At 41.9% G+C, this 24,821-nt stretch overlaps 1 protein-coding gene across 2 annotated transcripts in view; it reads right to left on the reverse strand.

Moving 5' to 3' along the window:
* The window catches only part of LOC115158457 (vesicle-fusing ATPase), a 47,670-nt gene that overhangs the window by 13,382 nt on the left and 9,467 nt on the right, over positions 1-24,821 (reverse strand). The window contains exons 2-9 of one of the 2 annotated variants that reach the window (XM_029707421.1): positions 15,496-15,581; positions 14,629-14,728; positions 13,025-13,064; positions 8,278-8,444; positions 4,853-4,960; positions 3,086-3,161; positions 2,297-2,452; positions 348-547 (exon numbers count right to left, since the gene is read on the reverse strand). In XM_029707421.1, the coding sequence (XP_029563281.1) occupies positions 348-547; positions 2,297-2,452; positions 3,086-3,161; positions 4,853-4,960; positions 8,278-8,444; positions 13,025-13,064; positions 14,629-14,728; positions 15,496-15,581 (933 nt within the window). Of the gene's footprint in view, positions 1-347; positions 548-2,296; positions 2,453-3,085; positions 3,162-4,852; positions 4,961-8,277; positions 8,445-13,024; positions 13,065-14,628; positions 14,729-15,490; positions 15,586-24,821 lie in introns of those variants that run through there. The other variant, XM_029707431.1, reaches the window with a different exon arrangement.

Consider the following 24,821-nt stretch of genomic DNA (forward strand, 5'->3'; position numbering starts at 1 on the left):
GCAAATCAATCTTCTGCAGGAGAAATGAGCTTCTCCGTGAGGATTTGTGTGATGCTTATCTGTGTTTCGTGGAGTAGGCTGCATATTGGCCTCAGGATAAGGAATCCATTTAGTATGACATCTATTTGATTGACTTGTTATCAGGTATGTTGTGCTTGATAACCACATGAGTAATTGCAGTGAAAGTACTGCGTGTAATTAATGACATACACAATTGATTTACTTGTGTGTGCGTGTGTGTGTGTGTGTGTGTGTGTGTGTGTGTGTGTGTGTGTGTGTGTGTGTACGCATCTTACTGAGTTTTTATCTATGTCACATTGTGTTTATGATTGTTTTTTCCCTCCCACCCTCTTCTGCTCGTCCTCTGCGTCGGCGAACAGCTTCCTGATGTTGGCCTCGGACTCTCCCACGTACTTATTGAGGATCTCAGGGCCGTTGACCACCTTGGGTTCGCGGGCGTTCAGCATCTTCCCAATCTGCCTGGCCATCAGAGTCTTACCACAGCCAGGAGGCCCGAACAACAGGATGCCCTTCACGTGCTTACAGCCTGCCAGGGAGGGATACACCGACACAAAGTTAACAGAAACACATCAGACTTGGTGTGAATGGTTTGTGTGCGTCACAATTGTATCAGAGTCGGTGGGAAAAGTCCTTAGGCCTCTTTAACACTCTATGCTTCCATTGGCTGTTTCTCCAATGCACTGTGTTTGAGGTGACTTTTGCCTTAAAGTCATTGTCCGATCTCATCCCTGATTCATATGTCACATCCAGATATGAAACATTCCCATGGTATTTAAAGTTCACAAGTTCAATTTGTGAGAATGAGCAGGAAAAACTGATGAATCAGCTAGATGTACTGTATTTACTGCTCTGATTCACTACAAGTTGACTCTGTGGTGTGTTTCTTATAAAGATCAAGTCTTGTGATTAGACCCAACCAATTTGGAGCAGTTTTGGGTCTAGACTGAAACCCAGACTGCATTGGTCCTAGTAGCTTTTTGCACCTGTTTAGTGACATTTGCTCCCGACTCATCGAGGGGCCAGAGATAAACATCGCCCCTGTCATTTATACGTGCTGAAGGGGAGACAGACAGGGGTAGTGAGGAGGGGCTCCAGGTAAAGCATTATAGCGTGTGTGTGATCCCTTGCCGTCTTCCTGACTTTTGCGGGAGTGTGAGGAGACATGGAGAGAGTGAGAGCCCCCCCCACCACACACACACACCTCCCCCTATGATCATCTCTCTCAGCACCTGCGCTCCCAGACACTCCCCAATTACACCCTCACCTTTAGACTCTCCTCTATCAGGGCTCGCCATCTCATTAGACCAGCCAGCTGGCCACAGCCAGGGGCCAACTCCTGCACCCCATAGCACCCAGCCGCCCTGCTTAAGGTCATCTCTCGCACTCACACTGGACGCCATGAGGCTAGGACTGGGGCTCTCTCTCTGTGTGTGTGTGTGTGTGGATGATGCAGAAGAGCACCTGACTTGCTTTCACTATGAACCATCCTTTAGTGATGGGAATCAGCATCGTAATCTGAGACATGTCAAACAACTATTTACCAGTGCATGCAAGGATTATACCGTGGGGGATGGTTGTCTGCGTCATAACTGACGGACGACTGACGAATGAGAGCAGCATCTCGAGAGGACACTACATTGTCTGTCCAATGATGGAAGCCCCCTTGGGCCTAACCGAGTGAGTCAGACAATTCATTTTTCAAATAACTAGTTTACCGGTAGTCTAGTGTTCAGTAGTGTTGTCAAACAAAGAGAAAAGTCTGAAACTACATTGTCAGTCCAATAATAGTATCCCCATTCGGTCCATTTGTTTGAGACTGTCACAATGTGTAGTAGTATTGGTCTGAAAACCAATGCCATCAGAACACAGAGAGTCTTATTCATATCATGGTGTTTCATCCAGAGACCGATTGTGTGATTTGGTTTGGCAGGCTGTCCTGCCCCCCCCCCCCCCCCCCTTCCCTCCCCTCACAGTTGCTAATGGTTCAGTCTGTCTAACGTTAGGCTGGAACACAGGCTCACTGGGACCTTGGAAAGTGGTTAGCAGGGGGATGTGGTGAGAGAAAAATACACAGAGAGCTATAAAAAGTACAAGTAAGAGAGCGAGAAACAGTGTGCAAGAGAACAGGCATGTGTGAAAATAACACTGAATACAATGGATTGAGTGAAAGTCAAGAAAGAGAAACTGCTGTTGAGAAAGAAAGATCTAGAGGACGAGAAAGACCAACCGAGACAGAGAGACAGAGAGAGACAGAGAGAGACAGAGAGGAGCTCACCCATCTGCTCCACGATGTCTGGAGGGAAGACTCGAGAGGCGAAGGCCCTACGGAAGATGTCAGAGAACTCCTTGTCCAGGCCACCGATGCCCATGCGCTCAAAGTTCCAGTCTGGGTTGATGATGGACTGACGAGACTCTCTGGTCTTCGCTTTCCCTTGATTTTCAGAAAGGCAAATATACAAAAAAAGGTTAAATACTTTGTTAACCTCAGGTTCTCATCTATTTCACGTTTGACATTTTCTTCTTTATTAGTGTTTGTATGTGTGTAAACCTAGCACCAGTGGCAGCTCATAGATGGTGCTAAGCTTTTCATGTATTAACTAAATAGTCCATCAAAGACATAATGAAACATGTACTTTACATGCCACTGAATGAATGACACTTTCCTCTCTAGAGCCATCTCAATTTCATCACTCAAAACAACTGAAAGCAAGGGGAGGATAGCCAAACAACAAATGTGGACAGGGTGCCCCCTTGGGGTCGTATTGGGTTACAACAAGCACATGACACAAACCGATAAAGTCAGTCAGGGTGGTTGAGTGAGGCCGAGTGTCACTTAGCTTAGCCTTGTAAACGCATCCACTTTGGTTCATTACGCAAATATCAAGCCTAATTTGTTTACATCTTAATATCCCGGGTCTATCACGCTTTGAGCGGACCAACTTGTCAGATATACACAACCCTGATTTACAAATACCTTAATGGAGTGAGACTAAATAGATTTGCTGTAGTCACTTAATACAAGACAGCGTTTTTCACATGAGAGCAAGCCGAGGATGACACTTACCAATGAGGGTAAGAGAGGAGCTCTCTGCCTTCTCGAAAACCACCTGGCTGTTGCCCAGCAACAAGCCAATGTCAATCTGTAAAGACCACAGAGATAGAAGACAGTTAGGAGTGAGATGGTGGACAGAGAATTCCACACGTTTTCTATGAGAATTTACTTTACTAACTAGCACCTTCGTTGTGGCTTACTTCACCATGTTGTGTACACGATAACTACTGTATAGCTAGTGTAACTATAATAAACTCAGGAAAAAAAGAAACATCCCTTTTTCAGGACCCTGTCTGTCAAAGATAATTCGTAAAAATCCAAATAACTTCACAGATCTTCATTGTAAGGGTTTAAACACTGTTTCCCATGCTTGTTCAATGAACCATAAACAGTTAATGAACATGCACCTATGGAACGGCCGTTAAGACACTAACAGCTTACAGACGGTAGGCAATTAAGGTCACAGTTATGAAACTTAGGACACTAAAGAGGTCTTTCTGCTAACTCTGAAAAACACCAAAAGAAAGATGCCCAGGGTCCCTGCGTGAATGTGCCTTAGGCATGCTGCAAGGAGGCATGAGGACTGCAGACGTGGCCAGGGCAATAAATTGCAATGTCCGTACTGTGAGACGCCTAAGACAGTGTTACAGGGAGACAGGACAGACAGCTGATCATCCTTGCAGTGGCAGACCACGTGGAACAACACCTGCACAGGATCGGTACGCACAATCCCTCCATCAGTGCTCAGACTGTCCGCAATAGGCTGAGAGAGGCTGGACTGAGGGCTTGTAGGCCTGTTGTAAGGCAGGTCCTCACCAGACATCACCGGCAACAACGTCGCCTATGGGTACAAACCCACCGTCGCTGGACCAGAAAGAACTGACAAAAAGTGCTCTTCACTGATGAGTTGCGGTTTTGTCTCACCAGGGGTGATGGTCAGATTCACGTTTATCGTCGAAGGAATGAGTGTTACACCGAGGCCTGTACTTTGGAGCGGGATCGATTTGGAGGTGGAGGGTCCGTCATGGTCTGGGGCAGTGTGTCACAGCATCATCGGACTGAGCTTGTTGTCATTGCAGGCAATTTCAACGCTGTGCGTTACAGGGAAGACATCCTCCTCCCTCATATGGTACCCATTCTGCAGGCTCATCCTGACATGACCCTCCAGCATGACAATGCCACCAGCCATACTGGTCGTTCTGTGTGTGATTTCCTGCAAGACAGGAATGTCAGTGTTCTGCCATGGCCAGCGAAGAGTCCAGATCTCAATCCCATTGTGCATGTCTGGGACCTGTTGGATCGGAGGGTGAGAGCTAGGGCCATTCCCCCTAGAAATGTCCGGGAACTTGCAGGTGCCTTGGTGGAAGAGTGGGGTAACATCTCACAGCATGAACTGGGAAATATGGCGCAGTCCATGAGGAGGAGATGCACTGCAGTACTTAATGCAGCTGGTGGCCACACCAGATACTGACTGTTACTTTTGTTTTTGACCCCCCCTTTGTTCAGGGACACATTATTCAATTTCTGTTAGTCACATGTCTGTGGAACTTGTTCAGTTTTTCTCAGTTGTTGAATCTTATGTTCATACAAATATTTACACATGTTAAGTTTGCTGAAAATAAACGCAGTTGACAGTGAGAGGACGTTTCTTTTTTTGCTGAGTTTCTAAGTAGTTATGAGTAGTTATAGTGTATGAATAGTCCTATGTAATGTAACATGGAATGGTGCTAATTGGATTAATAGAGGTCATGAGAGGGTTGATGCTGGAGGTACATGTACATTGTGCTTCTTCCCAGAGACTGCATCTCCCTTGAGGATGCTGGGGTCCATGGCCTCGATGTCCTTTATCAGCAGGCCAAACAGCTTATCACAGAAACTAAACACCAGCTATACAGACAGAGAGAAACAGGACGAAAAGTGGACAACATGATATAAGAATGTTAAGCATAACAGCATGCAAACAAATACAAACCGTGGCAAATTGTCACAACGTAAGTACACCATTTTCAAAGGTTCTTGAGTATTTGGCTAAACTAATCTATGGGGATAAACAGGATTTGTTATGGATCGCCTTGCATCAGACGATGGAAGTCGACTATTGCATGTGATACCTTTTGCCCCAGAATGAAATGATTCCCCTGACATCTTACCATTAGATACAGAAAAAGCCTTTGATAGGTTAGAATGGGAGTACCTACGGATCGCACTAGGTCATCTGGGCTTGTGTGCTAAATATATCAATCTGATTAAAGTTTCGTACGCCAACTCTGGTGCAATGGTGACGACCGGCACTAACTGCTCCTCCTCATGTTCCCATCTCTAGAGCTTCTGTCCCCATCTCTAGAGCTTCTGTCCCCATCTCTAGAGCTTCTGTCCCCATCTCTAGAGCTTCTGTCCCCATCTCTAGAGCTTCTGTCCCCATCTCTAGAGCTTCTGTCCCCATCTCTAGAGCTTCTGTCCCCATCACTTCATTGCTTCTCATTCTCTCGCTTCAGCCTCTTGCCCGAGCCGCACGGCAACCCAATGCCATAGAATCCAATTATCATTAATGGCGCTCCCCATTTTATCTCGCTGTATGCAGATTATGTCCTCTTGTTTAAAATGTTTGATTTAGTACATTTAGTAGCTTCTCGGGATAGAAAATTAACTGGCAAAAGTCTCGACTGTTGTCCCTTAACAATTCCAATGACTCCGTAATAGCTGGTATACCTTATGTTGAAGACCTTAGATATCTGGGCATTGGCATTTACAAGAGTCTGGTAGTGATTGTTTCAAAGACATATACTTCCTTTCTAAACAAGGTTGAATGTGATTTAAAGAGACGACTGAGTCCTCATTAGCTTCCCAGTCTTGCGTTTCTGTAATTAAAATGAATGTGTTGCCCCGTATGAACTTTATTATCTCTATGATTCCACTGTGTCTATCAGGATACTAGGACAGGCTTCATAGTACAATATTAGAATAGCAAAATACAAATTATCAAACGATTGACCTTACAAAGACCCAAGTCTGCTGTTGGGTGGGGTGTTCCGGATGTTACATTTTATCACTGGGCTTTTGTATCGCGAGCAAATCCAATATAGATAGATCCTAGTAGTGACACAGCTTGACGGTCAATTGAGGAGAAACTTGTTCTTTACGCGGTTTGTTCGATATCCTCTTGAAACAAGCTAGACTTCATTACGGGCCAATCGTTTGTAATGTTCTGTCTATATAGACATTAGCAATGAGAGACACACTCATGTAATTTGGTGTATTCCCAATGGAGTAAAAACATTTTATTTACACTTGGAGATCTATTTGACTCTCAAGGACTACGGTAGGTGCTTTTTCAGATGTACAACAGATGTTAAATTTATCTTTTGTGTGTGTGTGTGTGTATTTTACCACCTTTTTTGATCTCGTCTCATCGCTGCAATTCCCCAACGGGCTCGGAAGGCGAAGGTCGAGTCATGCATCCTTCGAAACAGGACCGGCCAAACCGCGCTTCTTAACACCCACCCGCTTAACCCGGAAGCCAGCCGCAACAATGTGTCGGAGGAAACACCGTTCAAGTGCCAACCGAGTTCAGCCTGCAGTAGGCCCGGCGTGCCACAAGGAGTCGCTAGAGCGCGATGAGCCAAGTAGAGCTTCCCCGGCTAAACCCTCAGTTAAGAACAAATTCTTATTTACAAAGACGGCCTACCCCGGCCAAACCCTCCCCTAACCCGGACGACGCTGGGCCAATTGTGAGCCGCCCTATAGGACTCCCGATCACGGCCGGTTGTGACACAGCCTGGGATCAAACCCAGGTCTGTAGTGACGCCTCTAGCACTGCAGTACCTTAGACCGCTGTGCCACTCGGGAGGCACTTTGTTTTCCAGTTACGTGCTACCTTAAAGGCTTATGGTGTTCCTTGGATTTCACATTTATGCAAACATCCATTTACTGACTGGATGTATGTAAAATCTAAAACCAAAAGGAATTGTATCTGTTATTTATTTGAAAATTGTTGATGGTACAAACAAACCCTTGAAGATGAATGAAACCATGGAATAATGACTTTTGAGTACTAGAGGAAGACATTGAGTGGGAAACTGTGTGGAGTAACATAAGTGGAGCATCTCGGAACCTTAATCACCAAACAATTCACTTCAACTTCATGCATAGAACTTATGCTACTCCACACAAAATATATAAAATGTCTTTAGTACCCTCCCCTTTATGTACCTTCTGTTCACAGCCACTGCTTTATTTATGCATGTAATGTGCAATTGTCCTCAGGTTTATTGTTTGGGGAAAAAGATCACTATATGTCTATCTAAAATACTTGGGAGAAAGTGTAAGATCTCCCTGCTCTCCTGTTGTGTTGAATGACAGCACATCAGTATCAATGTCTTTAGATCACAAAGGGGTGTGGCTAGCAGGCCTAACCACTGCAACAACCATAAAATGCTTGCCTTAAGATGGAAGCCCCCACATACACTGGCATGGCGCCAATGGGTGTTCTCATTTTTAGATGTTGTTATTTAGGAATTGTCCACTGCTCGTTCTCAAGGTGACAATGAAAGAATCGTATTAATGTGGTCAAACGCAGCTGAAAGTGTAAGATCTCTTGCTATGAGAAGTTAAATCAAAAGAGTCACAGGTGAAATGGTGTGGGTTTTATTTTGGGTTTATTTTATAATTCATCTTGTTTTTTTGTTTTACTTGTTATGGTGGACTCAATTAGCATAGCATTTATTGTTGCTTGGTAAGTGCATGTAATATGAATGTATCTTGTGGTATTGATAAGCATGTAATGATTATCATGTGATATGGACGTGCGCTGACAAAGTATTTGTCATTTGTCCAATGCTGTTTATTCTGCCAATTGATTGAATACAGAATAATAATAAAAACATATTTAAAAAATATATACAAAATGTAAGTACACAACAAAAAAGATTGGGCAATTAAATTATTTGACGAGATGTTCGCTCTATGCTACCCCTCAACCTAAAGCCAAGAGTACGACAAAGTTACCCCTTGACAATGACCTACAGTCAGTTTTGCCACTTTGTAATGATTAAGGATTCGGGATAAGGGCTGATCCTAGATCTGTGTGTATGGGCAACTTCTACCCAGAGCTTCAAGACCAACAAAGTCCTGGAGGAGGTAACTTGTGTAACCCCAACCTGTCATCCTAGCCTTCCCCGTCCATCTGTAGGCTACAGTTCCAGTACCTGCTGGCCTACACTGAAGGCCTGGCTGTTGAAGTGCTGGATGAACTCTGCAGCCATCTTGTCTGAGTCGTATGGGCTGCTGTCCACGCTCTTCTTCTGCAGGAAGTCAATCTCCACTATCATGGTGCCTACACACTGCTTGGACTTGTCAAAGTTGTAGCCGGTCACTACATGGACACACAGCGGAGAAAGGACACACACAGTGAGATGACAAAAGAGTTGTAGCCCAGTTGCTTTTCACCTCGTTTCTCAGTTTTTATTTTCACGTACAACGTCAACTGTCTGGTTGGTGTTCGAATACAGTACCTTGCTCGTTAGTGCTATCCACTTTATAGCATATTGAATGAACAACCTCATCAAGGACAAACAACTAATTACCATTTGTTAGAGTGTACTGTTCACGTTACAGTGAGTTCAAATGGGCCTCTGTCGTTCAGGGCTTCACATCTGAGAAAGCACACTGCAACACGGGGCTGAGTGTGATTAAGGAACCAGCTGTTCACAGCGCTCCGTCCACACCTAGCTTGTGTTGCCGTACCGCCGTTATGCAAATGGGCCATGAAGCAGATCTATCCCAGGGCAGGGTGTCTTTACATATCAACACTTTGCTAATTTAAGGGCTCATATTTTGATTTGCCGAGGCAGAGCAAATCTGGTCCCAAACCGCATGTGCTGTAGCCAACTGTTGTTGCCATGCCTACATGTTTGGCTCGACAAAGAACGAACACAGAGAGGAGTTGGCTGTAGCACTAAAACAGATCCGGACTATGAGGCTAAGGCAGAGCTATAGGACTTAGGCCTATTACAATAGGCATTGTCGCTACAGATATGATTTGACAGTAGGCTTATAATGGCTTTGGTTACTACATGATTCCATATGTGTTATTTCATAGTTTTGATGTCTTCACTATTATGCTACAATGTAGAAAATAGTAAAAATAAAGAAAAACCCTGGAATGAGTATGTGTCTCCAAACTTTCGACTGTTACTGTATATACACTACCGATAGACACCTACTCTTTCAAGTGGTTTTCTTTATTTTTACTATTTTCTACATTGTAGAATAATAGTTAAGACATCAACACTATGAAATGACACATATGGAATCATGTAGTAAGCAAAAGTGTTAAACAAATCAAAATACATTTTATATTTGTGATTCTTCAAATAGCCACCCTTTGCCTTGATGACTGCTTTGTACATTCTTGCATTCTCTCAACCAGCTTCACCTGGAATGCTTTTCCAACAGTCTTGAATGAGTTCCCATTGCAAATATAATCAATGACAGCGTCACCAGCAAAGCACCCCCACACCATAACACCTCCTCCTCCATGCTTTACGGTGGGAAATACGCATGCGGAGATCATGCGTTCACCCACACCGCGTCTCACAAAGACACGGCGGTTGGAACTAAAAATATCAAATTTGGACTCCAGACCAAAGGACAAATTTCCATCGGTCTAAAGTCCATTGCTCGTGTTTCTTGACCCTAGCAAGTCTCTTCTTCTTATTGGTGTCCTTTAGTAGTGGTTTCTTTGCAGCAATTCGACCATGAAGGCCTGATTCACACAGTCTCCTCTGAACAGTTGATGTTGAGATGTATCTGTTACTTGAACTCTGTGAAGCATTTATTTGGGCTGTAATTTCTGAGGCTGGTAACTCTAATGAACGTATCCTCTGCAGCAGAAGTAACTCTGGGTCTTACTTCCCTGTGACGGTCCTCATGAGAGCCAGTTTCATCATAGCGCTAGATGGTTTTTGTGACTACACTTGAAGAAACTTTAAAAGTTTTTTCCCGTATTGACTGACCTTCATGTCTTAAAGTAATGATGGACTGTCGTTTCTCTTTGCATATTGGAGCTGTTCTTGCCAGAATATGGACTTGGTCTTTTACCAAGTAGGGCAATCTTCTGTATACCCCCCTTACCTTGTCACAACACAACTGATTGGCTCAAATGCATTAAGGAAAGAAATTCCACAAATTAACTTTTAAGAAGGCACACCTGTTAATTGAAATGCATTCCAGGTGACTACCTCATGAAGCTGTTTGGAAGAATGGCAAGAGTGTGCAAAGCTGTCATCAAGGCAAAGGGTGGCTATTTGAAGAATCACAAATATATTTTGATTTGTTTAACACATTTTTGGTTACTACATGATTCCATGTGTTATTTCATAGTTTTGATGTCTTCACTATTATTCTACAATGTAGAAAATAGTAAAAATAAAGAAAAACCCTGAGTAGGTGTTCTAAAACTTTTGACCGGTAGTGTATATTAGTGAGATTTTGCACATTTTCTTAAGTTACAGCCTTATTCTAAAATGGATTAAATAAAATAAAAATCCTCAGCAATCTACACACAATAACCCATAATGACAATGTAAAAATAGTTTTTTTTAGAAATGTTAGCAAATGTATTAAAAAATAAAAACAGAAATACCTTATTTAAATAAGTATTCAGACCCTTTGCTATGAGACTCAAAATTGAGCTCAGGTGCATCCTGTTTCCGTTGATCATCCTTGAGATGTTTCTACAACTTAGAGACCACCTGATGTAAATTCAATTGATTGGACATGATCTAGAAAGTAGAGGTCGACCGATTAATCGGCATGGCCGATTAATTAGGGCCGATTTCAAGTTTTCATAACAATCGGTAATCGGTATTTTTGGCCACCGATTTGCCGATTTAAAAAAAAAAGAATTTCAAACCTTTATTTAACTAGGCAAGTCAGTTAAGAACACATTCTTATTTTCAATGACGGCCTAGGAACGGTGGGTTAACTGCCTTGTTCAGGGGCAGAACGACAGATTTTTACCTTGTCAGCTTGGGGACGCAACCTTACGTTAACTAGCCCAACGCTCTAACCACCTGCTTTACGTCGCCAAGGTAAGTTGCTAGCTAGCATTAAACTTATAAAAAAAACAATCAATCACTCATAAACACTAGTTAATTTCCCCCAATCAGGCCTTTATGGTAGAGTGGCCAGACGGAAGCCACTCCTCAGTAAAAGGCACATGACAGCCCACTTGGAGTTTGACAAAAGGCACCCAAATACTCTCAGACCATGAGAAACAAGATTCTCTGGTCTGTTGAAACCAAGATGTAACTTTTTGGTCTGAATGCCAAGCGTCAGGTCTGGAAGAAACTTGGCACCATCCATACGGTGAAGCATGGTGGTAGCATTATGCTGTGCGGATGTTTTTCCGCGTCAGTAACTGGGAGACTAGTCAGGATCGAGGGAAAGATGACCAGAGCAAAGTACAGGAGAGATCCTTGAAGAAAACCTGCACCAGAGTGCTCAGGGCCTCAGACTGGGGCGAAGGTTCACCTTCCAACAGGACAACGACCCTAAGCACACAGCCAAGACAGTGCAGGAGTAGCTTCAGGACAAGTCTCTGAACATCCTTGAGAGGCCCAGCCAGAGCCCGGGATTGAACCCGATCAAATATCTATGGAGGGACCTGAAAATAGCTGTGCAGCAGCGCTCCCCATCCAACCTGACAGAGCTTGAGAGGATCTGCAGAGAAGAATGGGAGAAACTCCCCAAATGCAGGTGTGCCAAGCTTGTAGCGTCATACCAAAGAAGACTCGATACTATAATCGCTGCCAAAGGTACTTCAACAAAGTACTGAGTAAAGGTACTTCAAAGTACTGAGCATCTGAATACTTATGTAAATGTGATATTTACATTTTTTTTATATATAAATTAGCAAAAATAAAACGTTATTTTTTTTTGCTTTGTCATTATGGGGTATTGTGTGTAGATTGAGGGGAAAAAGCTATTTAATACATTTTAGAATAAGGCTGTAACGTAACAAAATATGGAACAAGTCAAGGGATCTGAATTCTATAAAATATATTTAAAAAAAATAATTAATAAAAAGACATGTTAAAGAAAAAGAACACCTTCCTAATATTGAGTTGCATCCCCCCTTTTACCCTCAGAACAGCCTCAACTCGTCTAAGCATGGATTCTACAAGGTGTCGAAAGCGTTCCACAGGGATGCTGGCCCATGTTGACTCCGATACTTCCCACAGTTTTGTCAAGTTGACTGGATGTCCTTTGGGTGATGGACCATTCTTGATACACACGGGAAACGGTTGAGCGTTAAAAACCCAGCAGCGTTGCACTTCTTGACACAAACCGGTACGCCTTACACCTACTACCATACCCCGTTCAAAGACACTTAAATATTTTGTCTTTCCCATTCACCCTCTGAATGGCACAAATACACAATCCATGTCTCAATTGTCTCAAGGCTTAAAAATCCTTCTTTAACCTGTCTCCTCCCCTTCATCTACACTGATTGAAGTGGATTTAACAAGTGACATCAATAAGGGATCATAGCTTCCACCTGGATTTACCTGATCAGTCTATGTCATGGAATAGGCAGGTGTTCCTAATGTTTTGGACACTCAGTGTATTGCAATCAACTGGAAGCTCTATCACTGCAGCAAAGGATCATGGGATAATTGCCATTTCTCTGACATAGAAGAAACATCTATAACCATTAGAGTGAAATGTGATTAGGTTGCAGGGTTTTTGCTAGAGAAGGATGTTGTTATTGTTGAGACTGAGTGGTTATTGTGGCTATGGACCAGAGCTAACCATCTGGTGGCTAACAATAGGAGAGTAGTAATACAATGGTAATCAATTGCCTTAAAGAGGCTGCTTGAAGCCGAAAGTACCTTCCTGCACTCGCACACAATCACCTCACAGTTCAATATCATCATGTTTTACTCTTACCTTCCACATCCTGACCAATGGAGATGCCTGCCCATTTTCTCTGAAAAACAAGTCACGTATCCTAATCAGTGTACAGTTCACACATTTCCTTTATATATATTTATGGTAGGGGTGGGCAAACTTTTTGGCTCGAGAGCCACAATGGAATTTCGAAATTCAACGGAGGGCCCACAGATTTTTTTTTACAGATATGTTTGTCAATATCATTTTGCGGGCCAGAAAAAGGGCAGTTATTTGAAAATATATAGGTCCATTATAATTTCTACATACTTTCTATTTTTAGACATTCAAAAAGCGTGGCCTGGAGTGTTTTTTTTTGCCCAAAATAAGTCACCTCCCCACCCTGATTTATGGCATCCAGTTACTCAGCAACAAGGTACAAACAGGCCCAGGAAAAATACATTCTTACATATGTGGACGACAGTACATCTCCAACATAACAACACTAATAAACAGGGTGTTCTGACAAAAACAGTGGTGTAACGTTCCTCTCAAGCGTGGTCTTATTTTACAACCTATTTCATCTTTCAAGAAGAACATCAGTCACACAACGGTCAAAAAACGTCAGGACCAGGCAACAGGTTTTTGACTGATCGTGAACTGATGTGTTACCTACTTTACATGACTTAGGCCTAAGCTCTTGGCTGATGTATGGAGCTTTACTTTACATGACTTAGGCCTAAGCTCTTGGCTGATGTATGGAGCTTTACTTTACATGACTTAGGCCTAAGCTCTTGGCTGATGTATGGAGCTTTACTTTACATGACTTAGGCCTAAGCTCTTGGCTGATGTATGGAGCTTTACTTTACATGACTTAGGCCTAAGCTCTTGGCTGATGTATGGAGCTTTACTTTACATGACTTAGGCCTAAGCTCTTGGCTGATGTATGGAGCATTACTTTATCAAATACAATTTTATTGGTCACATACACATGGTTAGCAGATGTTAATGCAAGTGTAGTAAAATGCTTTACATGACTTAGGCCTAAGCTCTTGGCTGATGTATTGATCATTACTTTACATGACTTAGGCCTAAGCTCTTGGCTGATGTATGGCACATTAGGCCGTTGACAAATGTCCAGTGAAGAGTTATGGTGTAGTGCATCGCTACACCTTCAAATGTTTCTTCCGTTTACACTCCAATCTAGTTGTAAAATAAGACCGGGGTGAGGACGTTACCGCAGTACCTGTGTGCTGCTGTGGCTGCAGAGTTTAAAGATGGAGAAAGAGCAGGCAGAGTCAGGCAAGGTCAAAGGTCAAAAGCAGTGACATACATGATAGAAAGACAACAGACCGAGAGAGGAGGAGCACACAGACAGACAGGCCATAGAAGTCAGACAGCTAGAGCACAGTACAGCCTCTGCTGAAGTAAGACGCTCAGATGGCATCAGTTACATCCACAAAATAGTTCCGGATCTGCACTTGTAGAAACCCACTTCATCCTCATTGATTAAATAATGGCTTTATTTATAAACGACCTAAAGATGTGGGTTAGACTTCTAGTCCGTTTACTGTTACAAGACATTTTACACAAGACATTCAAGCAAGGATAGGTTTAAACACAGTGTGTAGCCTATTTATGAAGGCCATAATGGTGGCTCCTACCTGGGGAAGACTGAAGGCGATGGTTCCTGGGACCACACTCTGGTGGGTCTTCACTGTGAACACAAACTTGTGGGTCGGCGTGGTTCTCACCGTCACATGACTGCATAGAGGAGAAGAATATCATACAGAGTACTAGAATATGCATGTTTACATGGATAGCACGCATTCTATTGAGAGAGAGAGAGATTTAAGAGGGTCTTTACATTCTCCTTGAAATATTCTAGGTCATGTTGATCTGTTCAATGTTGTTCTGAGTGTTAAAGACATATACTACCGTTCAAAAGTTTTATATATACTACCGTCCCAACCTTTTGAACGGTAGTGTACATATTTAGCTTGGCTATAATACAGTATACAGGCCTAACAGACATCAGAACCCTGGAGTGAACTAGAGCTGGGAATTGCCAGGGACCTAACGATACGATATGTATAGTGATTGGATACTGCGATTTTATTTCAATTTCAAGTTCCAAACACATTGCTGACTATACGTCTGCTGCAGAGCGACAAGAGAAAACAAGTTTGATCATACAGGGAAAGTAAAATGCTGAAAACAGGATGGGTTACTTATTTCACCAGGTGAGAGAGCTTTGTTGAGTCCCACGCCTGCCCCAGAGGGACATGTTCGAGGCCAGAAATGAGAAGACCGAGACGAGGGCGGCATTATTTAGTGACATGATAGAAAAGGAAATCAGAGCAGCCATAGAGAGTATGATGGCCCTGAGGCTTTTTTGGCACCGTGGCTAGAGAGCTGAGCCCCAGTGATGTGACCTGCCACTACCCACACACTGGCCTTTGATTTAACAGAGGCACTTCAGGGCTGGGGATCAAAACCCACACACACACACACACTCACTCACACCTTACTGTTCAAACTGTGACTCCTTCTCACTCACGACTGCGCAGTTGGTCAGTGACAGTTCATCTGTTGGACATCGCCCAGCTTGCAGAGTCTGGAAATGAGAAGAAAAGGAGGCTCAATAACCTTCACAAAGGGACACATGACCCAATGACATACATGTATATGCTGTAATGAGAAGACCTCTTCCCTTAGCTGTGAATCCTTACAAGATCACCTGTACTGATGTAAACGGGTCTTTCTATAAAGAATGGGGCCAATGTGTGACATTGGGAGCAACATTTCCAAATGTTTACTCCTCTAAGTGTTTACTTTGAGGAATAAAAGTCAATATATGCAAATTGGCCCATAACTCCACCTATACAACAACATAGGCCTAGGACTATAGATCCTTTGAGCAGGGTTCAGGGTTCATAGACATTGGCAAGTCAAATTCAAGGACTTTCAGGGACTTTTTCAAGCGCTTAATTGTTATTTTCAAGGACCTCAATGTTATACAATTGTATAATGTATATAATTCTACATACAGGGCCTAATATAGAACCCTCCCTCCTCCCAAAAATGCATGCAAAAAGTTTTTTTTTTTAAAGAAAAAAGTAGGCCATTATCACTAAGAATAAAGTATTTTTTACGCCCTGCAAATGCACTGATATTGAAATTTTTATTATTATTTATTTTTTTATTGAATAATGTGGACATTGTCTGACTATATAGATTGCATGCATGACAATTTATCTGTAGCCTGTGTGGTCGACACAGGCACACATAATAAATCCATGAGTAGCGATTGAATTCATCTCACTATCGCTGTTTTTATCCTGAGAAAGTTACCAAAAACCAGGTTCCTTTTTTTACTGGGAGGATTTGTATGGAAAGCCAAGTCCAAGCCAACATCAGATGTCGTCGTCCGCGTCTAAGAACCGCTCGTGGTTTTACCGCAACAGAGTAGCGCAACACCCTTCAATTGAAGCGGTGGGAAACAAACGAAAGTGGCCACATCTCTCACAAAAAAATGATCAAAAATGAAATAACGGATAATTATAAAGGGAGCAGGAGAACTTATAAACTGGCTACAATAATTACAATAACTTTTCATGCACCAAATTGAGGAAATGTCTGATTTTCAAGCTAGGATATTCCAGTACTCCAAATTCAAGTTAAAGTAGGCTACTTCAAGCCCCTTGTCCTGTTTAAAACGGCAGGGCTAACATTGAAAACAAAATGTATTTGTCATGTTATTTCATTACCAGATCATATTGTGATTAAGCCCACTGGGCTATGAAATTTGTTGTCATTATATACAGAATAATGAATAGGAATAGCGTTGGGTGTTGCGCACTGTCATTCAGAGCATGTTATTTTGGCCTTAATTCATGTCACATATCAGTTTGCAAACAATGAAAAAAACTAAAACATTTTCCTTAAGTTAATAAAGATAAGAAAAGCGGTTGTTTTAGCCTAGCTCAGTGCTTTCTGTAGTGGAGGGGCAGTCAGCGAAAATACAGAGGGTAAACTAGATTGTCTCAGAGTTGTCACTCATGGGGACACTAGGTCACCGGCGAATCTACAGGGAGAGCTATGGGTGCTGCCATAGATTTACATTAGAAGTGCCCTTCCAAGGCTCAAGGTCATTGGACAAATCACGTTATATCTCCTGTAGCTTTGACTGGAGTGATCATGTCAACATCACACTTTCACAATCTTAGCTAGCAAGCTAGCAGTTATCATCATGAATCAAGTAAAAAAAATCTACTGACAAATCCTTTTCAATCCTTGTCATATGAAGAGAAACTATAGATAAAACGTATCGGTGCTCATCAGCCATTGGACATAAACATTACACAACTCGGAAATCGCAAATTCAACAATGAGTGGTTTGGAAGGAGTCAATGGCTAACTGCAAGTGTCGCAAAGCAATCACTATTTTGCTTCCCCTGCCTGCTATTTGGTGGCGAGGGTGTGCGGTCCAAGTCTGGGTTTAAAGATTTAAAACATCTGTCAGGGTCTCTTTTACAAGCTTAAAAGGATAAACATTCACACACAACACTATGGGGAAGAATGTGTTGAATACATTGGCCATGCTGTCAATCCAGCAGGACTTCTGCCGAGTTCAAAACAACTGGGAATTCGGGGAAAAAAATAGTTTGGACTGGGAAAATATGTTTTGAAAGGTCATCCAGCTCGCAATTCCAAGACGGGAACTGTGGCCTCTTTCTAGAGCTCCGACCTGAAGATCATTGACGTCTTGAAAGCACCATAAATCCAGAGACTGCCAGACTTTGATGACAAAGTTTGATGAAAGTTCGCCCATAAGGACCGCCGCGTCACGTTCAACTGAGATCATGTCTTGTTTACTGCTGCATAAATGATGTACTATGCCAGGGAGATATGTATACTGTAGCTAAGAAAGTAATACTAAGTGTATGTTGTGTAGTAAGCTGCTAGTAGCCCATGTGTCTCACCTTAAGAATTTGGTCCCTCTCCCCCTCATAACTTTGCCTACTGTTCTGACTTGGTGGTGCACATGTAGCCTATAGCCTGTTTTAGAGAAATATTATCATTGAATATTGTAAGAGTTTTCATTGTCTGCTTATATGCCCATGTTATTTATCCTACGGTTCTGACTTGGTGTACTGGGAGAATACTGTAACAAAGGCCCATGTTCTGAATTCTGTAAATTTCAAAAGTGCTGAATCGGCTACTCGCTCATTATGCCATAGTTTGTACATCTCAATTGTTTTATTGCTTATATTGTAGGTTTATCTCATTAGGACACTACATGACCAAAAGTATGGACACCTGCTCGTCGAACACCTCATTCCAAAATCATGGACATTAATGAGTTGGTCCCCCCTTTGCTGCTATAACAGCCTCCACTCTTCTGGGAAGGCTTTCCATTAGAAGTTGGAACATTGCTGCAGGGACTTGCTTCCATTCAGCCACAAGAGCATTAGTGAGGTTGGGCACTGATGTTCGGCAACTATGCCTGGCTCGCAGTTGGCGTTCCAATTCATCCCAAAGGTGTTCAATGGGGTCGAGGTTAGGGCTCTGTGTAGGCCAGTCAAGTTCTTCCACACCGATCTCGACAAACCATTTCTGTATAGACCTCGCTCTGTGCACAAGTGCATTGTCATGCTGAAACAGGAAACGGGCTTCCCCAAACTGTTGCCACAAAGTTGTAAGCACAGAATCGTCTAGAACGTCATTGTATGCTGTAGCGTTAACTGGAACTAAGGGGCCTAGCCCGAACCATGAAAAACTGCCCCAGACCATTATTCCTCCTCCACCAAAATGTACAGTTGGCACTATGAAGTTGGCACTACGCGGCTGAGCTTTAGTTGCTCCTAGACGTTTCCACTTCACACTAACAGCACAACAGACCGGGGCAGCTCTAGCAGGAGAGAAATTTGACAAACTGACTTGTTGGAAAGGTGGCATCCTATGACAGTGCCACGTTGAAAGTCAATGATCTCTTCAGTAAAGCCATTCTACTGCCAATATTTGTCTATGGAGATTGCATGGCTGTGTGTTCAATGTTATACACCTGTGAGCAATGGGTGTGGCTGAAATAGCCTAATCCACTCATTTGAAGGGGTGTCCACATACTTTTGTATATATAGTGTATCTTCATCATTTTAGGCAATGTTGGAATGATTTCATTGTTTTGCTTACTTTGTGTATTATAATTAGCTCATGTGTTTTTCTTCACGAGGAGGGGATACTATATAATGTTGTTGGGTCTGTAACCATGCTTCCCATTTAAATATTTATTTTCAACAAAAAGTTCAGTAATAGACCCATGTAATTCCAGTTGATATTGCGAGGGTTGTTTTTTTTGTGCAATGCTCTGTCTTTGTCAGTATATTGTCTATAAAAGTGGATCCTGGTGATTGTATTTTCCTTCCTTTTTAGACCACATAGGCCAAATAAAATAACTACTGTGTAGTGGCTTTGCTGACATGCAACAAAAAATGTTGGTTGAGTTTACCCCACTAAGATAAACATGCTAAAATCGCCACTGGTGTCACGCAATAGTCTATCCTACACAATTGTGCACAGTCGACTTCCAAGGCACAAAAACATATGAAAGTATGAACTCATTACCTTTATGCTTTCTCTGTTAAACTGATGAGACCCTGCTTTAAATCAAGCAGACAACAGATGATCAACATCAATTCACTAGAGATAGAGGCACAACGGTCTTTACCGGTGTAATGAATGAGACAGCAAAATACTCTGGACATTCCATTCAAACACTTTTTTCCCCAGGACCTAGGCTGTTGTTGAATCGCATGCACTATCACAACAGCTGTTCGTCACTTGACTGTCATTTGGAAAATTCCTTCCTGGATCAGATGATGTGTGAAAATATCATGGCTCAACTAATGAGCTGGACACCAAATACACATCCAACAAGTATTATGCATAATTATTTTAGAACCATGTTAACTACAGTATCGATTTAGATTTTAAGTATCAAGATAAGGTGACTCCTTCAGTAAGAAGCATTCCATTTGAGGATATTCAGAAGATAGGTAATATATAGAAAACCTTGCACAGAGCCTGTCTGACAGTCTCTTAGGAGGGAAAAAAACTATTGGAACCAAGACTTAAAAATAACTGATATTGGTATAAAATGGAGGGAATGAAGGAGCATAACTAATGAAATTACAGTTAATGAAAATGTATGCTTAATCCAGTATAAACTAATATATCGAATGTATTATACAAGAGTCTTAAGTGTAAAACCAACAATGACTCAATAAGCCTTCTGGGAATGCTATAAAGCCCAAAAGTTATGGGCAGAGTTAGAAAGTTGGCTGTCTTTTAATTAAAAATTTACTTTTAATCCGCCCGTCTGCATATTTCTAGACATGGCAGATGAGGGTGCAGCGAGATACCCAATAGGTTGGATGATACTTTTCTCATCAATACTCTTTAAAAAAACGAATACTTAACTGGAAATCAACCAATCCTCCATCATTAACACAATGGAAAGGTCAAATGCTTTATTATCCAAATGTTGAAAGTGCGTGGATGATAGACAGAAACAAAATGGTGCAGTCTGTGTCGGAAAGTGATACAGACGCTGGAGATGGGGGTGTGAGCAGGTGGGTCTGGGCAGATCGTTGATGTTTGTGTTGTCGTCTGCATGCTGTCATTTGTATGTTTTGTACCGTTTGAAAAAAATTATCGTACTAAAAAAAATTTTGGCATTTGATTTTGCAGTGCATACATTATTTGGGATTTGTGTTCCCATAAACTGTTTTCACCCTGTAACATAAGGAGACACGAAATGTTACACTGCATTTCTGAGATCTCTATACAAAAAACTGTCCGACAGCTAGATCCACGATTCTTACAGGATCCAAGTTCAATGTCTAATTTAACTGATTAATGCTTAATATATGATATGACAACTTACACTGCCATAAATGCAAACACAGTAAAGTAATGTTTTATGTCACACGAATTTGGACAAGTCCTTCAAGACACCAACCACGATAAAGGGTTAAACATTCATTTTTTAAATCGACTGGTGAATTGTATTGAAACTAGCTATGATTCCCCCCTTATACCTTAATGTAACAACATGAAAAACATAGGCAGATTATTATAAACGACTTAACAGCTGTAAAACGTTGTCCAGTGTAGAAAATCCTATCTGGTACCTTAGTTTATAGAAAGACCCAAATGTTATCACATGGCCATGGCCTTTTAATGAGCATAGCTATTTGAATGGATTGTACGGCTAACAAGCTGCTCTAATTCAGAATATCCTCAACATTGTAATGTGAGGAGTCTATTACACAAACATATTACACACGTCTACATGTGGGAAACAGGTTCACTGCCCTGCATACCTGTGTAGATTGTCAACTGATGCACGGCTTGTTTTCAAATAGTTTTAGTGGGTCAATTTAGTCTATTAGCACAGGCTGTGAATGGGCTTGTCACTCCACTCCAAGCTAATTTGATAGGACGGAAAAGCTATTCCTGCTATAGGCTATCCAGGCTATCCATTCATATTTATCCCCAGGAGAGGGAGGGAAGCATTTCACAATGTGGCTGTACAGACTGGATTGATCGAATTGGAGGAATTCGTAGACTGTTCTTGAAAATATTGGTAAACAGCTTAACAGATGAAAATCCTAAAAATTAAAGGTAGACTCAGCGATATGACGTAGATGCAGAAAGTAAACAGCATAGTGGGTCAATTTCCGCAACATCTAAAAGAGTTGAAGCCCGAGGCTCAACTTCTCCTCGGTTTTGGTCCTGTGGCAGGTAACAGTACAAGCAATACGCTGTGCACATTTCACAACTGTTTTCTTGAGCTCAAAATATAGGATAGGCTAGGCCTAAATCAAATTGAGAGCAGGAGAATCTGATAGCCCACAATAAAGACTTCCCTTTCTCCCAAATAACACACCACTTCTACTTTTCCAAACAGTAATTAAAAGAGCCTAAAAAGGGGAAGCCTATAAATAGTGATTCCCTGCTTACTGTTGGAAAGGGGGTCCATTGGTTGTAATATAATAACATACACGACAAAGAGGGCTGCTTTGCTTTCCTAATGTTCCGGATTGTTCACAGCAGGGAAATGTGTGAAACAGTAGAAACTGATGTGGAAATTGTGGTGAATCATCTATCAACACTGCTGGAGGTCTAAGGGACACTTCAGGCCAATTTGCAAAAAAAAAAAATATTCTTAACAATGATTAAGATGTGAAGAATTCAAATAAAATGGGCTAGTGACTGAACTGTTGTGACAACGCTATTAAAATAATACAATTATAAACCACTGCATGGCAGTCGTATGTTTTTCAGTACAATTATTAGAAAACATCTCTATATGTAGTGTGATTAGTGACATTTACCATTAAATCCAACCCAAAACCATTTGAAAACACTATACAGTGTGTGTGGTGGACTTTTACCATTAAACCCTTAGAGACCATAACATTGAAACCAGTAGAACTGCTATAGACTAATAGTTTGTTTGTTCACCAAACACCCAGGGGTGGTTTCTTGTTCACAGATTAACCCTAAGAGAAGGACAAACTAAATTGCTTTCATGGAGGACTGGCTTGAATTGTGAGGATGACCACAATGTATTTTTATCATGAGCAAAAGCTATTGGTTTTCTACCCAAAGTCAGTGGCGTAAAGTACTTAAGTAAAAATACTTTAATAAAGTACTACAAGCCCCGTCAACGTTAATGGGGGCCTGTTCGGCCCACCTTTTCCTGTAGTCCACGATCAGCTCCTTTGTCTTGCTCACATTGAGGGAGAGGTTGTTGTCCTGGCACCACACTGCAAGTTCTCTGACCTGTTCTCGGTGATCAGGCCTACCACTGTTGTGTCGTCAGGAAACTTAATGATGGTGTTGGAGTCGTGGGTGAACAGGGAGTACAGGAGGGGAATTAGTGCACACCCCTGAGGGGCCCCAGTGTTGAGGATCAGCGTGGCAGACGTGTTGTTGCCTACCCTTACCACCTGGGAGGGGCCCATCAGAAAATCCAGGATCCAGTTGCAGAGGGAGGTGTTTAGTCCCTGGATCCTTAGCTTAGTGATGAGCTTTGAGGGCACTATGGTGTTGAACGCTGAGCTGTAGTCAATGAACAGCATTCTCACATAGGTATTCCTTCTGTACAGGTGGGAAAGGGCAGTGTGGAGTGCGATTGCGACATCTGTGGATCTGTTGAGGCGGTATGCGAATTGGAGTGGGTCTAGGGTATTTTTTATTTTACCTTTATTTAACTAGACACGTCAGTCGGAAGTTTACATACACTTAGGTTGGAGTCATTAAAACTCGTTTTTCAACCACTCTGCAAATTTCTATAGTTTTGGCAAGTCGGTTAGGACATCTACTTTGTGGATGACACAATTTTTCCAACAATTGTTTACAGACCGATTGTTTCACTTATAATTCACTGTATCACAATACCAGTTGGTCAGAAGTTTGAGCGGCCTTTCAGGTTATGTCAATATAGGACTCGTTTTACTGATATAGATACTTTTGTACCTGTTTCCTCCAGCATCTTCACAAGGTCCTTTGCTGTTGTTCTGGGATTGATTTCCACTTTTCGTACCAAATTACGTTCATCTCTAGGAGACAGAATGCGCCTCCTTCCTGAGCGGTATGAAGGCTGTGTGGTCCCATGGTGTTTATACTTGCGTACTATTGTTTGTACAGCTGAACGTGGTACCTTCAGGCGTTTGGAAATTGCTCCCAAGGACTTGTGGAGGTCTACAATTTTATTTCTGAGGTCTTGGCTGATTTATTTTAATTTTCCCATGATGTCAAGCAAAGAGGCACTGAGTTTGAAGGTAGGCCTTGAAATACATCCACAAGTACACCTCCAATTGACTCAAATTATGTTAATTAGCCTATCAGAAGCTTCTAAAGCCATGACATCATTTTAGGGAATTTTCCAAGCTGTTTAAAGGCACAGTCAACTTAGTGTATGTAAACTTCTGACCCCCTGGAATTGTGATAGTGAATTATAAGTGAAATAATGTCTGTAAGCAATTGTTGGAAAAATTACTTGTGTCATGCACAAAGTAGATGTCCTAACCGACTTTCCAAAATTATAGTTTGGTAACAAGAAATTTGTGGAGTGGTTGAAAACGAGTTTTAATGACTCCAACCTATGTGTATGTAAACTTCCGACATCAACTGTATGTGGCAAGACTATAGAATCTATGGGGACCATAGCATTTATGACTACATAAACTACTGAGACTATATACACAGAGACTATAGATACGAGACTATAGATACTATAGAGAGTTTAGATACTGTAGAGACTATGGCGACTGTAAAGACTATAGAGGAAACGCAGCAGTGATACATATGACAGAAGAAGGCTAGAGCTAGTCTTAGAGAGAAGACTAGAGCCAGGGCTAGTACTAAGTGAATGTGGATGTGAAAGTTGTGTGATTGTGAGATATGACATATTAAGCTGATTGATATTTGGATTACAAGAGATTGAAATATGGATAATAAACTGATTCAAAATGGTATAATAAGAGATTGAAATGTAGCTATAACATACTGAGTGAATGAGAGCTGTCAGGGGACTAGCTCCAGCGTGAATGTGGAGTGAAGTGTGAGCCGAGTTTTTCAATCTATGACGTTATGTAGGGGTTCCATCCACCACGGCCCATCGTAGTCTGGGACTACTAATATTAGCTGGAGTGTAATTGAGCACGGGTGTTGTTGTATATGTATAGGAAGTAGCATTCTAGAGGCATTTTTGTGAATTGTCTATGTGGTGTGGGACCACTGCACCATAGTCTCTGAGAGGCTAGAGAACCGTTGAAGATTCCTA

This window comes from Salmo trutta, chromosome 2 (genome assembly GCF_901001165.1).
Source record: "Salmo trutta chromosome 2, fSalTru1.1, whole genome shotgun sequence".
In the NCBI taxonomy this organism is placed as follows: Eukaryota; Metazoa; Chordata; class Actinopteri; order Salmoniformes; family Salmonidae; genus Salmo; species Salmo trutta.